The 17,893-nt window shown below is 49.2% G+C and overlaps 1 protein-coding gene across 1 annotated transcript; it reads right to left on the bottom strand.

Annotated features, from left to right (window-relative positions):
- Nucleotides 1-1,256: 1,256 nt before the first annotated feature.
- HPX (hemopexin) lies at nucleotides 1,257-11,834 on the bottom strand. Its single transcript, XM_027114550.1, has 10 exons — nucleotides 11,022-11,834; nucleotides 10,582-10,639; nucleotides 10,405-10,540; nucleotides 10,105-10,226; nucleotides 8,350-8,497; nucleotides 7,444-7,656; nucleotides 7,073-7,180; nucleotides 2,799-2,929; nucleotides 2,556-2,718; nucleotides 1,257-2,419 (listed from the first exon to the last, which is right to left on the bottom strand). The coding sequence occupies exons 1-10, from the start codon at nucleotides 11,102-11,104 to the stop codon at nucleotides 2,160-2,162; spliced, it is 1,422 nt and encodes a 473-aa protein (XP_026970351.1). The 5' UTR covers nucleotides 11,105-11,834; the 3' UTR covers nucleotides 1,257-2,159.
- Between the last annotated feature and the right edge of the window lie 6,059 nt (nucleotides 11,835-17,893).

The raw sequence follows: 17,893 nt of genomic DNA, 5'->3' as shown, positions 1-17,893 counted from the left end.
TTTCTTCAGGGTGGTTGTTATCATTTGGGAAGTCCAAAGGAGTAGAATCTTCCTACATATTATATCGCAGTGGAATTCATCAGCCAGTTGCTAGTCCTGGCAAGGACTTCCTCAACACCCTTCTTGAACAGGATTGTTCTAATACATTCCCAGGAAGAGCATATAGGATGAGAAAAGAAAAGGATGGAGGATTGAACTCTGGGAATGCCAGCATTTGGCAAGCCAGCAGAGGAAAAGAAGGCCAAGAGGAAAGCTGAGAAGAAACAGAGAGTAAGAGACGATCAGGAGAGAGTAATGTCATGGAGGAAATTCAAGGGAGGAAAGACTCAAGGAGGAAGACATGGTCCACAGCATCAAATGCACTGCCCTGAACATAGGAGGTACTAAATGCATGGATGGAAGAAGCATGAGTTGGACCTTTTCTGGGAGTCCTTGGACACAAGCTAGAGGCTTCCCTGCAACAGAGCAGATGGGAGAAGAGAAGAAAGAGGAGACTTAAGTTCTCCTTTCTCAATAGAGAGGAGGAAGTTAACCTTGAGTATCCAGCAGAGTTGCTGGATAACTGTTTAGACACCTCTAGCCTCCCTGACATGATGCAGGGATGGCCCCATAGGTGACACATGGACTGAATAAGGCCCAGAACTGAGACTCTGGCCTTGTTCTCACCCCTCAGACTGAAGGAGGAGCAGCCATCCCATGAGGAGAACCATCCAGACATCTTCCGGGTTGGAAAAGAAAGCTCAAGACACTCCTTGGAAGTAGACCCCACAGCCCTGGTGCCTGGCCCCTACCTTAGTTCCCAGCCCCAGCCAACCGCAAGTGCTGGGTGGACCCTGATCTAAGGGGCCCAGGTTCATCCCCTGCTTCCCTTCCTAGCTATTGAGGCTGGGCAAGGAACCTCAGGCAATTCAACTGAACCGCAGGGGCCTGGTGCCTATTGGGAGCCACTCTATGGCCTGGCCTCCCAGTGCAAAGCTTGTCCATCTACTCTTCTACCCATGAAAGAGCAGGAGGCCACCAGGTCAGGAGGGGCTGACCCTAAACCAGGAGAGGCCATGGGCCAGAGTGTGGGTATCCTTTCAGGCCCCTTCTGGAGGGAATCCAAGAGATGGGTTGAGTCCATCCATACTCATTGTCACTGGGAGGTGTCTAGTATTATACCCATTTTATGGAAGAAGTCACTGAGGCTAAGATATGGAAGCTCAGAATGAGGGCCCTCTGCTAGAGTCTGAGGCTATTTTTTTGAGCCTAAAACAAACAAACTTTCAAGCTCAGGTGGGTTGGAAACGTAGAGGAGGAAAAGGGTCTCACCTGAGACCCAGTTGTCTATAGTCCAGGCCAATCCCCAGTCAAATGGTTGTCAGTAAGTTTGGAGCCTAAAGCCTTGGTCAGCTTATGACCTGAAAAGAACAAACCACTGCAACCTCCACCCAGACGACATTTGCTGGCCTAGATGGTGCAGATACCCAGGGGACTTAGCCAGCAGGACCCCCCAAGGGCTGTGTGACATTTTGCAAATGTGTTTCATGGTGCCACCTCCCCGAATCAGGCTTCCTCCCCTTTCCCCAGCTTGCCTCAGGTGAGTGAAAACACTCTGTTTTCATTCCACTTGTTATGCCTAACTCATAGCAACCAAAGACTTGTCTTCTGGAGTGATGCTCCCTGAACCCCCTGGACCTACAATTTGAGGGCCCCCACGGCCCTCCGTGGCAGCACCGAGCCAACCCACTTTGCACAAACGTAGCCGCCTCCAGCCCTATTTTCCCAATGTCCTGGGGCCAAGCTGTGGTCAGTTATTAGCAGGTGGGGGCAGAGTCCCTGCTCTGCCTCTTACGTGCTGGGTAGACACAGGGCTTCCTTTCTCTACTTTTGTTCCTCTGTTTCCCTCTCTGTCTCAGTAGTCTGGAAGAAGTCAGTTTATGACCGGGGTTCAGGAATCACCTGTGCAGAAATGAGGTCTGTCCCTGAGCCCTCCCCTCCCTGGTCTCCCACAGCCTATTTAAGAGCCTCCAAAGAGAGGTTACGAGCTGCTCAACTCAAAGAAAGAAGGGAGATTGTTCCACAACCAGGGCCCTTTGATCCAAGCGAGGGAGCACTCTGGCTTTATTGTAAGGAAAACCAGGAGAAGGAGCTGGGCCAGCCTCACATCAGCAGCGCTGTCAGTGAGGGCAACCCAGGAGGCTGTTTACTTTCTGGGGCTGGGGAAGGGCCTTGACCACATTCAATTTCTCCACGTCTCCGTAGCAGTACAAATTGGGGCCTTGGACGAGGTACAAGCCGAGACCATTGGCGGAACACGAGCTGGGGCCCAGAGACTTTTCCGTACACAGGACCGTGTCAACCTTTTCATGGGGCCAAGGAAGCTCTGTCCACGTGGCTTGAGCTCCTAACTTCAGGTCCAGCCACCACAGCCGCCGTCCTGGGAAGAAACACCGGACATAACATGGCTTCCACGTCATGGGGATCCTGACCTGGCTCTTCTCACGCCATGACGGGGATCTGTGCCACGGAGAAGTAGCAGAACAGGCCCCCCCTCAGCGCCCGACACCCCTCACCTGCCATGATGTGGAGGCGAGAAGACCCAGGACAGGTAAAGGCTGCATCCACAGTATCAAGGTTGATCCCATGAGGGCTCCCGAATTCCTTCTCCAGCCGCTTTGGATAACCATCTACTAGGATATAGCCTCCCTTTGTCAGGAAGATATATACCTGGGTGCCCTGGAGGACAAAGGACATTAATCAGCACAGAGCTGGGTATTTTCCCAGTCTCCACCTCATGCGTCACTCCCAACACACACCTGGATCAGATAGAGCTTATCATCCCAGGAAAAGGCAGTATCCACTGTTGAAGGACCATGGGGCCACAGATGCTCAATGGGCCAGCTATGCCACCCGTCCTGGCTGGTGTCCAGACGCCAGTAGTGGGATCCTGTGGGGTAGCAGAGGTACCTCTAGTACTGGTGGTAAAAGGCCAGGCAGTGAAGAGGCAAGTGACAGAGGCAGGGGTGAGTCTCGAGAGGGAGGAAAGAATGCATCCAGAGGCCAAGAGGGAAGAGGCCATGTGAGGAGCTGAGGAAGACTTGGTTGGCAAAGTTGGGCATTGTGACCTAATTGGAATCGGAGTCAGTAGGGGCCTGACGGAAGGGCGAGCTTGGAGAACAGTGGCCAAGTTGCCAGGTAAGGCCAACGTCCGTCATGGGGTTCAGTGGGGTCTCCTTATGCATCTCAGATGTCTGTGTGCAGAGATGCTACAGTGAGACAGTGGCCAGGAGTTCAAAGGGAAGCAGCGCAGCAAGCTTCCCCTAGGCGTTCTCACGCTGGCTGTGTTCTCTAATCCCTTGAGATGGTAGGATACGGAGGGAGTAGCCAGACCAGCACCCTAATTTTCCTCTCCCCTTTTCATAACAGCTTATTAGAGGAATTGTCTAAACTCTCATTTACCTTTGCTTCCTCAGCCCACTTCACTTACATTCCTGTTTCCCTTTGCCATTGAGATTTCTCTTTTCAAGGTCACTAGTATCCTCCAACTTGCCAAATCTAATGTCTACATCTTACTCTACCTCTCAGTGGCATTTGACTGCTCACAGGTCCCTTCTTTAAATATCTTTTTTGGATCTTGGCTCTGTGATTCCAGACTCTTCCAGGGTTCTTCTTAACTTTCTGACTCCTCTTCAGCCTGATATCTATTATTGGAATCCCCCAGTTGGGACCTCTGCTCTATGTATACTCACTCTCTTCGTGATTTCACCTAGTCCAAGGCTTTAAACACCACCTATATACTGATGACTTTTGATCTGTTCCCTTTGGATCTGATGGACTGCTTCTTTGAGTGTCAGGCGCAAACTCAGCTGCCTACCTGACCTGTGCATTTGGGACCATTAGACACCAAAACCCTAATGTGTCCAAACTTATTTCTGCCCCCACCAAACACACACACACACACACACACACACCTCCTTCCCTAGTCTTTCCCAATTTTAGAAAAAGAAACCACCAGTCACCTAGTTTCCCAGTCCCTAAAAGCCAAGTCATTCTTGAAACCTCTCTTTCCCCTTCCCCACTCCGATCAATACCCAAGGCATTGGTTAGATGCTATGGGCCCGACTTCCAGAATACGTCGCGATGACCCCTCACCACCTCTGCTGCTGTTATCCCAGTCCAAGCTGTCATCACCTCTAATCCAGACAGCTGCAAGAACTCCTTGCTGGATTCCCTGCTTACACAATTGTACCTCTGTGACTTATATTCCACAAGAAGCCAGGATGATCTTTTAAAAAAAATAAGTCATGGGCTTCCCTGGTGGCGCAGTGGTTAAGAATCCGCCTGCCAATGCAGGGGACACGGATTTGAGCCCTGGTCCGGGAAGATCCCACATGCCACGAAGCAACTAAGCCCGTATGCCACAACTACTGAGCCTGCGCTCTAGAGCCCGCGAGCCACAACTTCTGAAGCCAGCGTGCCACAACTACTGAAGCCTGCGCACCCTAGGACCCGTGCTCCGCCACAAGAGAAGCCACCGCAATGAGAAGCCTGCGCACCGCAACGAAGAGTAGCCCCCGCTCGCCACCAGCTAGAGAAAGCCAGCACACAGCAATGAAGACCCAACGCAGCCATAAATAAATTAAATAAATAAATAAGTAAGATAAAAAGACAGATGCTTAAAAAATAAGCCAGAACATATCACAGCTCTGATCAAGAGCCCTTCCCGGCTTCCTTTTACAGTTGAAAATCCTTACCAGGCCCATGTCATCTGACCCCTGCCTCCCTCTTTTCAAGCCACTTACCTGGCTCCTTCTCAGCGTGTCAGCCACACTGGCCTCCTTTCTTGCCTCCCCGAAGTATTTGCTGTCTACCCTCCCTAAAATGCTTCTCCTCCAGTGCTTTATGTGGCTAATTCCTTTTGATCACTGAAATCTCAGCTCAAAAATCGTCTCTTCAGTGAAGGGGCCCCTAATTCTCTTCACCTCTATCCCATTATCCTGTCTTATTTTTTTCACAGCTTTTTGGGGACACTTAACATTCTTTTATTTTATATTTTAAAACATCAACGACTCATACATTCATTTATTCTAGCTTCAAATGGTATTTGAGAATAAGAAGCATTCTGATGTTCCCAGAACACATCACAGCTGTTAACACTGCCTGAAAGTATTCTCTTTCACTTTCTCTTTTTTACTGTCCTCTCTCCGTCTAGCAGGCTCTCTGAAGGCAGGTGTCTCATCTGCCATGTTCACGACTGTATCTCAGTGCCTAGAAAAAATGCCCAGTGCCTATCAGGTGCTCGATTATTTTTCGGTGCTCGAAAAATAGCTGGTATTCCCAATGCAACCACAAGTTCTCCTTATGGGTATTAACTGGGCAAGTCACAGTAACTACATATCCACCTTCCCCTCCTGCTGAAACTACCCTGCTCGTGGCCCCTATTTGGAGAATCAGAGCTGCGCTGCATTTTGTGCAGAGGAAGTAAGTGCTGAGCCCCCAGTCCATTAGAAGTCGATGCAGAGGCCGACCAGCGGCCACTCGAATGTGGTCTGGAATAAAAATATGGGCTGAGCCAGTCCCATTCTCTCTCTGGAAATCCAAGTAGGAAAAAGAGCCAAGGCAGTTATCAGTCGGATCTGAGGCTGAAAGATCCTGACTAGAGAGAAAGTAGAGAGGGCGTGACGGTCCCTGTGCGAGCCGAAGTAGTGACAAAACAGAAAGAATGGATTAGCAGCTATGAGGTACAGACAAGAGATTTATCAATAAGGGAGAGGAGAGGACCAGCCCTGTGCTGAGTGGCTGGGTCACACTGGTGTTTTCACCAAGATAGTGCGTTCCCACCTCAGCTGGGTATTTTTAACATAACAATGTTCTCTCAACAGCTATAGAACATCTCTAATACTCCTGATTTAGGAATTCAGCTGCATTCTACTTATGGACACATGGTCTTGAGGTTCCGTGATCTCTCCATGGCTGGGTGTTCTCTCTACATCTCTGTGTGGTCCCTGTGGCCCTATTTTCTTAGCGTCTCTATCTCCATATCTCTCTCTGTCTGTTTATCTCTCTATCTCTGTAAGCATTGCTATTTCGCTTTGTGTATGTGTCCTCCCCGTGGTGCCTCGCTCTCACCATAGCTGCATGTTCTTGTGACACTTTTGTGTTCTTACTCTGGCATATATTCTCAGCATAGGTCTACCTTTTCACTACAGGTGTGTGTTTCATCACGGAGGCACGTTCTCATTACAGCATGCATTCCTGCTGTGGGCATATGCTCTCCTTGCAGCTGTGTGTTTTTCATTATAGCTTCGTAGTCATATCTGATCAGATTTATTCAGGGATTAGGAGCAAGAAAGGATTTTCACTCTTCTGTATTCTCACCACTATTTTACATTTGTGTCTGATCATACATATATCTTAGGCTGAGTGTAATGTGGTAGGTCACTCCTTCTCTTGGAGCTGTCCTCAAGTATAGATCAAGACTTATCACTACCTGTCTGACTAGCCCCAGAACATCCTTAGGTATCATCAGATGGTTTTTAATGGCACAGGTCTGGGGAGAGGGGTTTCTCCTGGTCACTCAGAGGAGAAATCTCTTCAGGCTGGTGAAACTATTGCCTAAAGGTCTAAGGGACTGAACAGTTGTTGGCTGGTTCTCAGCAATGGGAACATCTCATCCCCAGGTAATGCTGTGCCCAGAGGCCTGCACATAGGAACCAGGCACCTGGAACAAGATGGAGCTCCTGATGAGAAGCTCAAGGTGGGGAGGGCCAGAGGACCCTGCGAGACGTGCAAGAGCAAAGAGAATACGAGGAGTCATGGGGCCAGGAGGTCCCTATGTACCAACAGATAGTACTGGGAGGCAGACAGGTGAAGCTAGAGGCCTCAGCGATGAGAGACAGGTTGAACCATATGCATCGGACGAAGTGAGGGGCGAAAAGGGGCGTGATAGCGTGTAAGGATGGGGGCCGACGGGACAAAATATGGGGCACAGTGATGAAAATGGAGGAAATGTGCCAGAGATGGGAGACACACGTGAAAGAGACGGGAGGTATGGAGGGCAGAGATGGGGGAGTTGGAGGGCATCTCTTACCACTGAAGGCATAGGTGGCACCGTGTTTGTCAGACAGCAGTGCAGACAAGACTAGATCTGGGCTACAGCGTTTATCCCCATGGCGAGTCGCGTTCCCGTGTGCATGGCCTTGGGGGAGAAATGGGTGAGGGGGAACACAGGAAGGCAAGAGGTCAGAATGAGTTCCGAGGTGGAAGAGATGGCTGGGGTTATTGGGGGTGCAGGTTGTCCCCATATGAGGACAGCTGGGGAGAGCCAGAATGGAAGTGGAGCTAGGGCAAGGGCCAAGGTGTCATTCCACAGGGTGAAGGTAGGAGCTGGCTTATGTGGGGTCCGCGAACTCAGGGAAGGTGGACAAATTCCAGGAGGTCCCAGGGCTTGGGCTTTCTCACCTCTGCCAGGGCAGGGCATAAAGTAGTCTCGGACATCCAGAGGGTATTTAGGAAACACCATTCCCGTGACAGGGTTGAAGCGCAGGAATTGGTTACCCCGGAAGCAGTAGTAGCGGCTGAGCCATCGCATGGCAGAAGAACAGTTGCCAACAGCCTGCCAGGAACGTTCCTTTTTGGTTTTTGTAGTGAAGTCCCAGAACCACGTGCGGTTGCCTTTGTCCAATCAACCAACAAGCATTCAGTGAGGCCGGGCTGTGCCTTCCCTTGTGTTTGTACTGGCCCCAGGATGGACCAGATATGGTCCCCATCACGTGGAGCTCACAGCCCAGCAGGGAAACAGTTGAGGAAAGTAATCATACAATAAAATGGAGCAGCAAAGTACACGTGATCAGCTCAGCAAGGGCGGTGGGACGAGTCAGGGAAAGCTTTCCAGAGAAGGTGATACTTAAACTAAAATCTGAAGGAGGAGTTACAAGGCAGACAAGATGGGGAGATGTAACTCCAGAAACAAAAGTCTAAAGCATGAAGCAAATTGGGTGTACAGGGAACAGCATAGCGTTTCTGGGGCTTCATGTTCAAGGTAAGCGTTTGATGAGACTCAAGGCTGGAGGATCAATAGGGACTTGGTCATGGAGAACCTTGTATGTAAAACTAAGGAACCTAGATTTGTCCTAAGGGTCATGGGGGACAATGAGGGACTTTTAGCAGAATTACACCCAGTTACCTTCTCCAGGATGACTTCCCCTCCTTCCCCTACTTGACCACTAGACCATAATTGGCTTCTCTACTCCTTCCCTTCATCAGGAAACCATATAGTGGTTCCACCACCACCACCATCCCTACCACTACCTCTATAACCACCAACCTACCACTACCCCAGGCTCTCTTATTCCAGCCTGGACTGACCTTGGAAGAACAAGACACCCTCACTTCTGCATTCTGCAGTGTGACATTCCACAGCTGCATCCACTGGGGATGGGATTCCAGGAAACTCCTCTTGGAGCAACTTCGGATATTCCTTCTTATAATGAGGGTATACCCAGACTCTGTCCCCCTGCATGCAAAAACATGCTATTTTTAGTGTGCACGCCAGATACTGCCACTCTGCCGTCCCACACATCTTTGATCTATTGCACTTACATAATATCCTTCTGCAGTCCCACACACTCTCAGTCCATCTGTGGACAACAGTGTGCTGTCCCCTTGCACAACTTCAGTTTGTGCAAATCCCATCACTGTTACTGTACCACACACAACTGTCTATGTACAACCAGATACTCCCATGGCACAATTATCTGCAATACCACTGGTTTTGGCAAACACATCCACAAATAGTCATCCTGCAATCATCCATCCATTCATACATTCATTTGTTCATTTATTCACTCAAGAAACAGTTGCTGAATGACTTACCATATGCCAGGCATTGTGAGAGGCACTGGGGATAAAGGGGTGGCAAGACTCTGTCTCTGCCTTCAAGGAGTTCACTGTACAAAAGCAGAAAGGATCCTACAATCCTAGCCATGTGAGCCCCAAGGTGGAGGCATGTGAAGTGCACTGGGAATAAAGGGGGAATACCTAAGTCAACCTAGAGAATTCCTGGAAGGCTGCACAGAGGAGGAGGCATTTGGGCCAAGAGTTAAAAACTGAGCAGGAATATTCCAGGTAGACAAGTGTGGACTGGGCGTTATCAGCAGAGGGAGTAGCATGTACACAGCATGCTCATGTGGCTGGCACACAGTGAATGTGGTGGAGGAGGAGATAAACCTGTAGAGATAACCAGGGTCCAGGTCTCAAGACCCATGTGCACCTGGCTTGCAGGAATCAGCACGTGGTGGTACCATTTGCTGAAACAGGGAACTCAGGAGGAGGGGTGAATTTGTACAGAAGATACTGAGCTCCGTTTGGGGGATGCTGAATCTGAGGTGCCTACGGAACGTCTAAGTTGAAGATGTCAGCCTGGAAATCAGAAAGAGATGTCTGGAGCTCCGAGGAGAGATCCAGATCTGGGGTCCACAACGTGGAGAGAACTCAGAGCCGTGGCAGTGGTTGAGATCACCCAGGCAGGGTGTATGGAAGGGCTGGGGAGGATCCCCAAGAAACATTCAAGGCGTGGCCCAGGATGAGAAGCCTGAGAAGAGCAGGAAAAGAGGCAGGAGGGAAAACAAAGCTGGTAGCGAGGGCCGCCCCGACCACACAGCATCCTTGTGCGAGTCAGGGGAAGGTGCTAGGAGCAGACACAGGCTGGGCCAAGGCCTGGGACTTGACAAGCACAGTGGGCTGGATCTCATCCTCCACTTGCCCCTCGGCCAGGTACCACTGTGTTGTGAACAACCTGGCAACCACAGGAAGAAGACTTGACGCAGGGTCGTGGAAGCAAGGGAAGAAATTTCCCGGAAGGAAAGGATGGTGGACAGATTGAGGAGTAGCAGAGAGGTGTGGACGCAGATTAGGACTGAGGAAGAGCCACTGGCTGTTGTGCTTCCCAGGCCCGCGTGCACACCGACTCCCCTAGCCTGAGCTTTCTCAGAAAAGGCAGGCGCAGGGGGAGGAAACCTGGAACCTGTTGGTAAGGGCTCCATGCCAGGGCCACTTGGCGGAGGGTCTCTAGTGTTGATTCCAGCACTTCCTGGCCTGGCCGTGACCTTGGCCCAGCCGTACCTTGATCAGAAAGACTCTGTCATGACCATGGCGGAATGCAGCATCCACGGGGCCGGGGACATCCTTCCACCTCTCTGAGATTAACTCCCGAGTCCAGTCTTGACCCTTCCACACGAACTCCCCTGCAAAACGCACACTCACTGAGGGACACGGAACAAACTTTTGGCCTACTGAGCTAGTTACAAAGAAGCTATGGGTGATACTCTCAGATAATTCCTACGATCTCCCGCAGATGGATACACCCTCGATGAAGGGGACCAAGTCTGAGGTCCCAAATGCCCCAATCCCAGCCCCTCCTACCTTTAAAAAACAGCATAGTCCCATGCTCATCCAGGGTAGTAGCATCAAAGCCCCAGCCATCCGAGCAGCGTTCTGGGAAGGAGGTGGGGCGATAGCAAATAAAAGGCCAGTCAGATGATACAGCGCAGAGACACAGCTAGACAGATAGACTCAGGAAGTCAGGGTCTCACCGATCACATCGGGGTCCAACTTGGTTGCATTCCCACGTTCAGCTCCATGCCTAGGGGCATTAGCCCTAGAGAGAAGACACGGAGATGTCTGGCTCCACAGGGTCCAATCCCTCTCCTTTAGCTCCTGACCCCAGACTTGCCCCAGACCTAAAAACTGACCCTAGCCCACTCTTTTTTTTTTTTTTCTTTTTTCTTTTTTTGCGGTACGCGGGCCTCTCACTGTTGTGGCCTCTCCCGTTGCGGAGCATGGGCTCCGGACGCGCAGGCTCAGCGGCCGTGGCTCATGGGCCCAGCCGCTCCGCGGCATGTGGAATCTTCCCGGACCGGGGCACAAACCCGTGTGCCCCGCATTGGCAGGCGGACGCTCCACCACTGCGCCACCAGGGAAGCCCCCTAGCCCACTCTTAATCTGGAGCCCGGTCCTCCTCCAGCCCCGGCTTCACTCACAGAGAAAGAGGATGGGCGTTAGCCAGAGACCAGCACAAGCCCAACAACCACGGTACAACTGGTGTTCCCAGTGCCCGAGCCATGATGAGCTGGAGAGGCCACAGGACAGTTCTGGGCCCCTGGATGAGCCCCTATATAGGCATGGCAGCAGCACCACCCCACCTCCAAGCCTGCTGGGAATGAGATCTCTCAGGGCTATGCCAATATTGGCTGATTACATCAGTGCAAATAAGGTCAGGGTCTGGACAGAAATCTGAGTCCAAGACTAACTCTTCCCGGCAGGAGGGCCATCCCCCTTCAGTGACTTTTGAGCAGTGACTAGCCCAGCCCACTGGTGTTCGACTGTGACTCTCTTCACCTTGGTGATGGGTCTGAGTGCCCATAAGGTCGGGAAAGGGGGTAGATTGATTGAGGGCCACCTTTCTGTGGTTGGATTTACCTCAACAATGCAGGAGGAGAGAAGAGGAAAGGAAAATATTTGTGTACGGTGCCGTGCCCAGCTCTGAGACCCCTAAGGACACTGACACTTACATATACTGAGTAACCACACACATACACTAACACACTTAGAACTGCTCAGAGAACAGCTTCTTCCAAGCTCCATCAGGGGCCTTTTGGGGGCATTCCCCAGCCTCTTTAGCTTTACACTTGATGGGTCAATAATATTTCACTGTTGCCAAAAGTCCAAGTTCCACCCTAGCCCCCACCCCCATTGACAAAGAGCTTTGCAAAACTCACCTGGGAGGGAAGGGCTGACAGTAATGGTGCAGGAAGAGGTGTCTCTCTTCCAGAGAGACCTACTAGTAATTAGACTTTCTCCGTAGTTTCCACCTTAAGGGGAAAGTGTTTTGTTTACCTATCACAGAATAAATAGAACTGTACTGGGGTTTCACAATATTTACAGTTGATTCTTGCTTAAATGTTATCCTCTCAATGAAGCCTTTCTTGACCACCCCTTCTAGCTATTTCAGACTCTCACTTGTTTCCTTTGTTACTTAATAAAACTTGAAATTATTGTCTGTCCGCTTACGCTTCTGCATGCTTGTACTTTGTTTCTTTGCTTGTTTTGATTTGCCTGTTTTATGTACCATTACATTTTTTAAAAAAATTTTTGCCACACCACGCAGCATGTGGGATCTTAGTTCTCCAACCAGGGATCGAACCTGTGCCACTTGCATCGGAAGGGCAGAGTCTTAACCACTGGACCACCAGGGCAGTCCCTGTACCATTACATTTTCTCCATCTAGTACCTGGCATGTACAGGCATACCTCAGAGATATCTCAGGTTTGTTCCAGACCCTTGCAATAAAGTGAATATTGCAATAAAGTGAGTCAAACAAATTTTTTGGTTTCCCAGTGCATATAAAAGTTATGTTTACATGGGACTTCCCTGGTGGCACAGTGGTTAAGAATCTGCCTGCCAATGCAGGAGACACGGGTTCAATCTCTGCTCTGGGAAGATCCCACATGCTGTGGAGCAACTAAGCCCGTGCGCCACAACTACTGAGCCTGCGCTCTAGAGCCTGCAAGCCACAACTACTGAGCCTGCGCTCCAGAGCCTGCGAGCTACAACTACTGAGCCCTCGTGCCACAACTACTGAAGCCCACATGCCTAGAGCCCGTGCTCTGCAACAAGAGAAGCCACCGCAGTGAGAAGCATGCCCACCGCAACAAAGAGTAGCTCCCGCTTGCCACAACTAGAGAAAGGCCACGTGCAGCAAAAAAGACCCAACTCAGCCAAAAATAAAATAAATTTAAAAAAAATAAAAAATTTTTAAAAGTTATGTTTACACTATACTGTAATTTATTAAGTATGTAATAGCATTAGGTCTAAAAAACATGTACATACCTTAATTTAAAAATACTTTATTGCTAAAAATGCTAACCATTGTCCGAGCCTTCAGGGAATTGTAATCTTTTTACAACAGTAATATCACAGATCACCATAACAAATATAATAATAATGAAAAAGTTTGAAATATTTCAAGAATTACCAGAATGTGACACAGTGACATGAACTGAGCAAATGCTGCTGTTGGAAAAAAGGTGCCAACAGACTTGCTCAACACAGGGTTGCCACAAACATTCAATCTGTAAAAACAATGCCACATCTGTGAAGTGCAATAAAAACAAGTATGCCTGTAATAGATGCTCAATAAATATTTGTTGAATGAAAAAAGTTAATTTCAAGTACTGCATAGTGTTACTAACGTTGCAGCCAAATTGCTAACAATTTTCCTGCTTCTGGGGTAAGGAGAATATCAGGATTGGGGGTGTGTTACTTTGGAGGCATGTTGTGATCTAAGGGTCCCAGGTCTCCTTGGCACTGACCATCTTATGGTCTTGTTTCTCTCTCCAGTGTCCTTGCCCTACATCCCTCTCCTCCTCTTAGCCCTGCTATCTCTGGTACCTGCTATCTTCGGCACTCACTGGGGCTACTCCCAAAGTCTGCCCCATTTCTATCTGAGATGTAGTTACAGGAGACAAATATGGGCAGAGTCAGCTCTGGGCCAGGCTGAGGTTCCAGGATCCCTGTTCCCCAGTCCAGCCTGAAGGAGCCCTGATCCCTCCCAGATGCCCTTGACATATATAACCTTAGCAAAGGTCTCACTTGCCTTATCTACTCTGCGAAGATTCCTCCTAACAGGAAGACAGAGATTTCTGGGACCTCTGGAACAGCGTGTCATCACGCCTCTGCCAAAAGCCTCAGCATCCTCTCCTGACTTGCAGTGGAGACAGCCATGTTAACAGCATTCCTCCCCTTAGGTTAGTGAACAAAGCTGGACTCCCCAGGCCCTTGGCCATATGGAAAGTGCCTCGGCTCCCTCAACACATACCTGACACCCACCTTCTCCCACTGCAGGGCGTCTCTGACTGCACCTGCTTCCCCCCAGCTGCTGGGCACTGGGCACTGGGGGCCGCTACTCCCAGACTCCCCCTCTCCTGTTCTTTAGCCTCTCAAACCTTATATAACCTTCCTGGGATTCTCCCTGCTTGAGCACCCTGTGAACCTTTCATCAGCAAACCCCTCAACAGCTGTCTCTAGCTCCAGAACTGTGTCTGCGTGTCCTGCAGATTTCACTGAGCCTGCCTGGGGAGATGGAAGCGTTCACACCGAGTCCCGGACACCCCTCAGAAAACCCACAGTGAGGGTCTTCGATAGTTGTGCTGGCAGGGCCCCGCACAGGCCTGCGGGTCCAGGCAGCAGCCTCCCTGTGCCCTAGCCGGGCTCTTTGAGGGGAGACAGCACATATACTGGATGGCGGTTTTTCAGCTCAGCCTCTTCTTTCCCACACAGCTCTGGTCCCCTTCATGGCACCCCTATCTACCTGTCGCAGAAGAGTGATTTGTGGCACTTTTCCAGTGTTTCCTAATTTGCTTGTCTACCCTAAGGTGGCTTAGATGCCATAATTGGAAGCCTTCCTCCTTCCTCCCGCCCACTCCCATCCCCCCAGCCTCTCAGGGACTAGACTAGCACAGAGTCTTCTACATGGCAGGCAGCTCAGGTCGAAGCTCATATTCTGAGCAGGGGCTGAGAGGCCATTTGAGAACCCAGGCTGTGGATATGTTGGCCATCCTGGTGCTGGTAACAGGGCACAAGGCAACTGTTCTCAGGGGGCCCAAGATAGGGCTGGCCTTGCTTCTCTTCTCCTCACTTGAGACGGCTGTTTCTGCTTGTCCTGAGTCCTTCCCAGCGCTCTGGCTTCGGCTCAGGACAAAGCGCTTGCCCATACTTGGGCCTGAGCGCCCCCTGGAGGCCGAAGGGATCAGTGCGCTCCCACCCTTCGACCAGAGGCCACAGCCCCGGAGTTTTTCCTCCCAGAAACTGGCTCCCTACAGCCTTCCTCCTTCGCTCTTCTCAGCCTGGCTGTGGGGCCTTAGTGCCACGTCCTCTCCCTCTGCAAATCTCTGCTGCCCAGAGCGGGTGTGGGGATCTCAGTCTCTTGCTTGATTTCTTGGGGAATTCAAGCCCAGAAATATACAACCGTCCCCTTTTCCATGTAGCCTTCCCAATCCTCATAACAAGCAGCTTTCTGGCTTGCCCCTAAGGCAGTCTGAATATGGGCCTGCAAACATCTTCATGGACAGAGCTTTCCCCTGCATTGCCAGGGACCACATTTAAGCCGGACACTGACCCACTGTCCCTTGGAATGGATGTGTACAGCCTGCCCTGCTGTCATCTGAGTTCTCTGACCTCACTTACTTCTTCTGGGTCCACTGAGTGCTGCCTGTGCTGGGCCTGCTGCCTGTGGCTGTGTACTCCAGGGAGCAGAGACTGGATTCTCCCTTGCCCTGGGCTTAGAAGAATTGGGATACAGCTCCAGGTACCAAAAAGTGCTTGCTGCTCCCAACCAACTCCTCCAGGATTTTCTCTTGCTCTGTTTCTAATGGACCTTCCTGCATAGTCTATTCTTGCTTCCCTATGAATAACTAATTATAATAATAATTTGCTCATATCTGTTGGGCACATGTACGTGCCTGGCATTGTGCTAAACACTTAACATGGATTATTTTATTAAATCATATTATTGGTATGATTTAATAAAATATATACTGTATTATTAGTCCCATGTTACACATGGGGAAACCGACTTTTGGTGTCTTAGCCAAAGCCCATTATTAGCAAGTGGTAGAGCCATGATTAAGATCTGACTGCCTGACTCCCTGGGGTGTGCTCTTTACCCTCTCAAGGGGTGTCTTGTGCATGTTTAACAGCCAGCTTTCCAGAAGGGAAAAAGCCCTGATTTGTAGCATTTATTAGTTTCTGTGGTGTAAATACTCCTATCACGGCCATCTTCAAGCTACCAACAAGCATCTTCAAGCTGCATCGTCTCATGGAGTTGAGAAGAAAGGCACAGTAACATACTACTTACTATGTGGTATTTCCACCTTGCAGATAGGACACATATAAATAAGCCCGCGAGCACAGGTAATAGTAAAATGCAGTAAAATAATTAGGAAGTGATGAGTTTTGAGTATTTATTATATTTGATTTTAATAAAATGAATTTAATTTTAAATTTACATAATTTAATTTTTAAATAATGGCTGAGTTTTCAACAATCAGTTGTCAAAATTCCTGCAAATTTTGGGAATCCCCTGGTGGTCCAGTGATTAGAACTCCGAGCTCTCACTGCAGAGGGCCTGGGTTCAATCCCTGGTCGGGGAACTAAAATCCCACAAGGTGTGGCACAGCCAAAAAAAAAAAAAATTCCTGAAAATTTGACAGTGAGCCCTCGTGGGCCAGTATGAACCAGCTCCAGCACTGCACTGTTCACCATCCTGCCTTAATGAACAGGACCAGGATTTTATCTGCTTTATTCAATGCTGTATCTTCAGTGCCTAGAGCAGGGTCTGAAACACTGTATGTGTTTAATAAATATTGAATTCTATTGTTCCTACTTCCTAATTAGACCTAAGAGTGCAAACACCATCATTTCTTATCTGATTACTGAAACAGCCTCTCCCTCTCTGCTTCTCCTGCCCCTCTATAACACGTTCTTTGTAGCAACCATGGTACTCTTCAAAAACATATCTGAGACCACATTATGCTCCAGCTTAAAAGTCTTTTTTCTTGAAGATAAAAATCAGTCTTAATTCTACTAGCCAGAGAACACCACTATATATTGACATTTTGTCTATTCCAGTCTTTTTCTATTCTTGCAATTTCCTTTTTAAAACAAAGGTATGATTTTATAAACCTTTTTTTCTGGGACTTCCCTGGTGGCACAGGGGTTAAAAGTCTGCCTGCCAATGCAAGGGCACGCGGGTTTGAGCCCTGGTCCGGGAAGATCCCACATGCCGCGGAGCAACTAAGCCCATGCGCCGCAACTACTGAGCCCACATGCTGCAACTACTGAAGCCCGTGCGCCTAGAGCCCGTGGTCCACAACAAGAGAAGCCACTGCAACGAGAAGCCCTCAAGCGGCAACGAAGACCCAGCGCAGTCAAAAATAAACCAAAAAAAAAAAAAACACTAACTTTTTTTCTGTTAACAGTGTGTCTCAGACTTTGGCATTTTGAAAGGATGCATATAATTCCATTATACGTGTAAGCAGAACTTTATATAACCATTCCCTGCTGATGGTCATTTAGGTTTCCCTGGGATTTTTTTTTTCTATTATAAATAAAGCTCTGATACACATTGCTACACACACCCTCTTTGGGCATTTGCCCAATTATTTTCTTAGCAGACATACCTAGAAAATTGCAAGACTATAGATGATTTTAAGGCATCCAAAGTCTTAAAGAGGAGCAAGTTAGAGATGTTTAAATTTCTTTTGTTTTTCAGATTCACTTCTCCTCCCACCCCACAGAAGCACTGTCCAGCTGCCAGTTCATCCCGTAAGGCATCCCTTTCATCCCTGTCACTTAAACTTTTCCATGGTTTACTGTTATACTCCAAATCAAATCCAAACACTTTACCTGAGTTAAATGATCCAACTCAGGCCTGACTCTCCAATCACCCCGGCCTCCTTTCAGATCCTCCAACACACCAAGATCTTGACCCCTCAGGACCATTGTACCTGCTCCGCCTTTGTCTGGAAATCTCTATCTCCTCTCTTAACCCAGCTGACTCCCTACCCACCCCGCAACAACCCGCAGGTCACTGCTCAAAGAGGTCTTCTTCGCCCACCCTATTTAACACCGTTTCACTCTCTATTTTATTTAATGCATTCCATTCATTTCCTTCACAATTTAACACAAACTTTCATTACACCTTTAGTTGCTTGTGTCTACTGGTTTGCCTGCCTTCCCCACTAAACTACAAGCTCCATGAGGGCAAAAGACCATTTCTGTCTGTATTCCCAGGGCTCAAAACTCTGTCCAACCAAGAGGAAGTCTTCAGAAGTACTTTTTGAGTCAATAAATG

This window comes from Aethalodelphis obliquidens, unplaced genomic scaffold (genome assembly GCF_003676395.1).
Source record: "Aethalodelphis obliquidens isolate GAN/ISIS:26980383/991018 unplaced genomic scaffold, ASM367639v1 scaffold14, whole genome shotgun sequence".
NCBI lineage: Eukaryota > Metazoa > Chordata > Mammalia > Artiodactyla > Delphinidae > Aethalodelphis > Aethalodelphis obliquidens.
The sequence above is the reverse complement of the archived record's forward strand: the minus strand, read 5'-3'. Positions and strand labels throughout refer to the sequence as shown.

Excerpts from the sequence above, each read along its gene's own strand:
- HPX (XM_027114550.1), bottom strand. The coding sequence starts at position 11,104 with ATGGCTCGGGCACTGGGAACACCAGTTGTACCGTGGTTGTTGGGCTTG. Across the intron at positions 7,181-7,443 it reads TATGCCCTGCCCTGGCAGAG|GCCATGCACACGGGAACGCG; the intron begins GTGAGAAAGCCC and ends TTCTCCCCCAAG. Across the intron at positions 2,420-2,555 it reads TCGCCTCCACATCATGGCAG|GACGGCGGCTGTGGTGGCTG; the intron begins GTGAGGGGTGTC and ends GTTTCTTCCCAG.